The sequence below is a fragment of the Glycine soja genome, chromosome 6 (assembly GCF_004193775.1).
Source record: "Glycine soja cultivar W05 chromosome 6, ASM419377v2, whole genome shotgun sequence".
NCBI classification, from domain to species: Eukaryota; Viridiplantae; Streptophyta; class Magnoliopsida; order Fabales; family Fabaceae; genus Glycine; species Glycine soja.
The window spans coordinates 8,171,586-8,175,192 of record NC_041007.1 but is presented as its reverse complement, the minus strand read 5'-3'; the positions used below and the strand labels follow the sequence as shown (position 1 = coordinate 8,175,192).

The window sequence follows — 3,607 nt, the reverse complement described above, 5'->3', positions numbered from 1 at the left end:
TTTTAAATAGGTATTTATAATATGTGAATGTGCATATATCATTAGTAAAATATTTATTAACTTGAGCATTCGAGTTTATTTTATGGATGGTAACCAATTTTTTTATGTTTTAGCCTTGCTTAAATTAAAGTTCATTGTTACATCGAGGGCCAGCTTTGGCAATGGTTGTTCTTGCGATGTTTGGATTTATGATAGTAATGCAAGGGAATTTGAGCATTTTAGGTGATTTTTAAAAACATTTTATTGAATTGGGTGATTGTTTAAATTATTTATTTGTTACAGGTGATTCTTAATACACAAAAATGAGGTGATGTTAGTAAAAATGAGACGACCAGCAAGTTGAGCACGTTGTTGGTCATGTAGTGGGTAACCTCACCTTATTCTATATGAGCTTTTCAGGTAGCAGGAGTTACATGGGAGGTGCTACCCTCTTCCATGACTCCTTCATTTTGTTTGTTTTTGAAGTAGTGGCATAGGCGGTTTCAAGGCCCGGCTACCCTGGGCAATTGCCCAGGCTTTGGCATAACCCTTTTAATTTTATGTTACTAATATTTTTTTTTTTTGGTGCTGTACTATTATTTTTCTTTATTAATGAATTAAACGGGCAACTATCATGTTTAGCACGCAGATTCAACAAAAAGTATCTTGATGTTAAATAGTTAGTTGAACTAGCTGGCATAACCCTTTTTGTGGACTGTGTATTCTTATCCTTCACTCTTTTTTTTTTTTCTTGGTAGAATTTTCCTTCTCATTTATTTACCCTTTGTAAACAATAATTACGATAATTCATGCAATAGGGTAATAACAACTATAGAAACACCAATCACATGAATTCATTATTATTGGTCAGCTTTTTCACAAATTTACTATGAGCTTAAAGCAAATATCATGTGATGTTGTTCTATAAATCTAAGTTGTACATTTATCAATTACTAGTATTTTAGTGAATGTTTATTTTATATAACTAAAATTTATAATTTATAATAAATAAATACTTATATATAAATTATGAAATAATTTTACACAAACATAAAAATGGAGAAAATTAAAAGAAAAATATTAAAGAAAGGGCAAGAAATTGAAAGGGCAAAACAATTGTAAGAGTTAAAAATTAAAAGGGCAAAAATATAGGTAACAGAAACAAAAGAAGTAAAGCTTCGTCACCGCAGCAACACTGTAGAAACCTTAAAGCTTCCGCCATCGACACCTACTGGTTCTTTTCCGACTACCGCCTTCCCCTTTTTTTTCGGTTAGTAATTGTTTAATTTCAACTGATTGTGGTTTTAAATTGAAACAATTAACACAAAGGTAGCAGAGGAGAAGAAGAAGAAAAATTTGGGTTTATTTGCACCGCCTAGTAGTAGCAGACACAGAGAAGAAGAAAAATTTGGGTTTGTCTTTGAAATACTAGAAGTACTAACATTGTGAAAATGGGTCCCATATTTTTCAAGTTTATCTAAAATCTCATATGGTGAAATTATAATATTGTATCATACTGATAACTTCAATAAATTTCATTATAAAAAATATTTACTTTATAATATATTTTGTCATTTTGTGTGCTGCTAAGTGTCAGATTAAGCTACTATACAGCAAGATTCATTGGTTATAAAAGTTTTATTGATAAGTCAAACTAAAGTGTGTATCTAGTAATATTATAAGCATATAGTATTATTTATAATAGCAGTAAAAAGATCTTTTACAGTGGAATCATACCACTTGTAAATTTGTTTATTGATAGATAAATTATCTACAATAAAGGTTTCTTTTGGTTATCTAATTTTATTAGTTTCTATAATGGTGTTTAATTGAATATAATATAATGCTTGTTCCTACTCTTTATAAATCATAAGAGATTACTTTTATTTTGAAAAATTATTCTTATTTAAATTTTGATTCTTATGATTTTAATTGTTAATTGAGTATTAACTTAAGATCATTTAATTTCAGAGATGAGGAGATTTTTGGTTGATAGAGCAAGTATTGAGAATGTGAATGTTGTACAACAAGAAGCCGAATTAGAACCGCCACCTAATGTGGTTAATGAGTTTAACCCAAATGAGATTGTGCGTGATCCAGGTCATAGGAAACAAACGAGCTTTCAAATATATTGCAAAGAAAAGATTTTAATATTGTGAATGCCATGGAATTAGTTGATGTTGTCAAAGCTCGGTTGGGCACAATGAGAGAGAGTGGCTGGAATAATTTTTTTGCTGATGTCCAAGGATTTTGTGTTGTTAAAAGTATTCTGGTACCAAATATGGATGACGAAATACCAGTTCGGGGTCGTTCAAGAGCAGAAGGGAGGACTATCACTAATCTTCATCATTACCGTGCAGAGATTTTTTATGTTGCTATTGATAAAATATGTGTGGAGATGGATCACCGCTTTAGTGAAGGAAGTAACATTATACTTGATTGCTTCTCATGTCTTGACCCCAAGAACTCTTTCTCCAAGTTTGATGTTGATAAGCTTGCTCGTCTTGCTGATATTTATCATGCAGACTTTTCTGATGATGACCGAGGAACAATTAGGGATCAACTTGAAACTTATGTGCTTCAAGTGAGAAGAAATGCTTCTTTTTCCACTTGTGAAGATGTTCAAAGTTTGGCTATGAAGATGGTTCAAACTTTGGTATTTCCATTGGTTTATAAACTTATTGAGCTAGCTTTGATATTGCCGGTGTCGACAGCATCCGTTGAAAGAGCTTTTTCAGCAATGAAGATTATCAAGTCTAAATTGCGCAATAAGATCAACGATGTGTGGTTCAATGACTTGATGGTATGTTACACCGAGCGGGAGATATTCAAGTCACTTGATGATATTGATATTATTCGAACATTTACCGCAAAGAAGTCTCGGAAAGGACACTTGCCTCGTAATTTTATTTAACCCGCTATTGTAAGATTATGTTTATCTCTTTTATTTTAAACTATATTTTTGTTGACAAAATGACGAGTCTCTTTTATTTTGATTGATTACTATTTACATATTATATACAATGTGAATTTGCTATCTTTAAATTTTTGCCCAGGCTTTATAATTTTTCTGGCTCCGCCACTTAGTAGTGGGATGGGTTTTCCAAGCTGCACGTTGGCATCAGACGTTTTCGTGTATAAATGGGGGAAAGGGATGGAGAAAGGTTGTTTTTCAAATTTTTGGACGCTGGTGCTGGAAAGTTTTGCAAGGTAAGTCCTTTTATTTTTCTGTTTTTTTATTATATAGTTGTTTTCTCTAATTTGGTTTTTTCTTTTTTTGTTGATATTGTATTAGGAAAATGTGGTAGAAAATTTTTATTTGTTTTAACTTATTAGGCCACCTGCTGGTTTTGTAGTGTTTATTTTTTATATTGTTATTTGTTTTATTTTTTAATTTTTTTGCTAGCTCCTTTTTTATGTTTTTTAATATTTTATTATGAAAATACAGTAGGAAAATATATCTTTGTTTTGTTATTTCTTAATTTTTTTAAATTTATTATGACAATTTTTTTAACATTTTATTATTTTTTTAGTTGTTAAGTAAGTTTTAGAAATAAGAAAAAATTGAATGATGCACGATTTTTTTTTACCTTTACTGTTTAGTTTTTATATTGCTATTGTGTTTTAT

At 30.3% G+C, this 3,607-nt stretch overlaps 1 protein-coding gene across 1 annotated transcript; it reads left to right on the top strand.

Moving 5' to 3' along the window:
- Window positions 1-1,952: 1,952 nt before the first annotated feature.
- On the top strand, window positions 1,953-3,287 carry LOC114414280. The gene is made up of 4 exons (XM_028378574.1): window positions 1,953-2,079; window positions 2,154-2,879; window positions 3,036-3,189; window positions 3,275-3,287. Exons 1-4 carry the CDS (start codon window positions 1,953-1,955, stop codon window positions 3,285-3,287), a joined length of 1,020 nt encoding a protein of 339 aa, XP_028234375.1.
- Window positions 3,288-3,607: the final 320 nt, after the last annotated feature.

Bases quoted from the DNA above. Each gene is read 5' to 3' on its own strand.
- LOC114414280 (XM_028378574.1), top strand. From the start codon at position 1,953: ATGAGGAGATTTTTGGTTGATAGAGCAAGTATTGAGAATGTGAATGTT. The intron at 2,080-2,153 runs GTCATAGGAAAC...CCATGGAATTAG, and splicing joins TGAGATTGTGCGTGATCCAG to TTGATGTTGTCAAAGCTCGG. The intron at 2,880-3,035 runs GTAATTTTATTT...ATTTTTGCCCAG, and splicing joins TCGGAAAGGACACTTGCCTC to GCTTTATAATTTTTCTGGCT.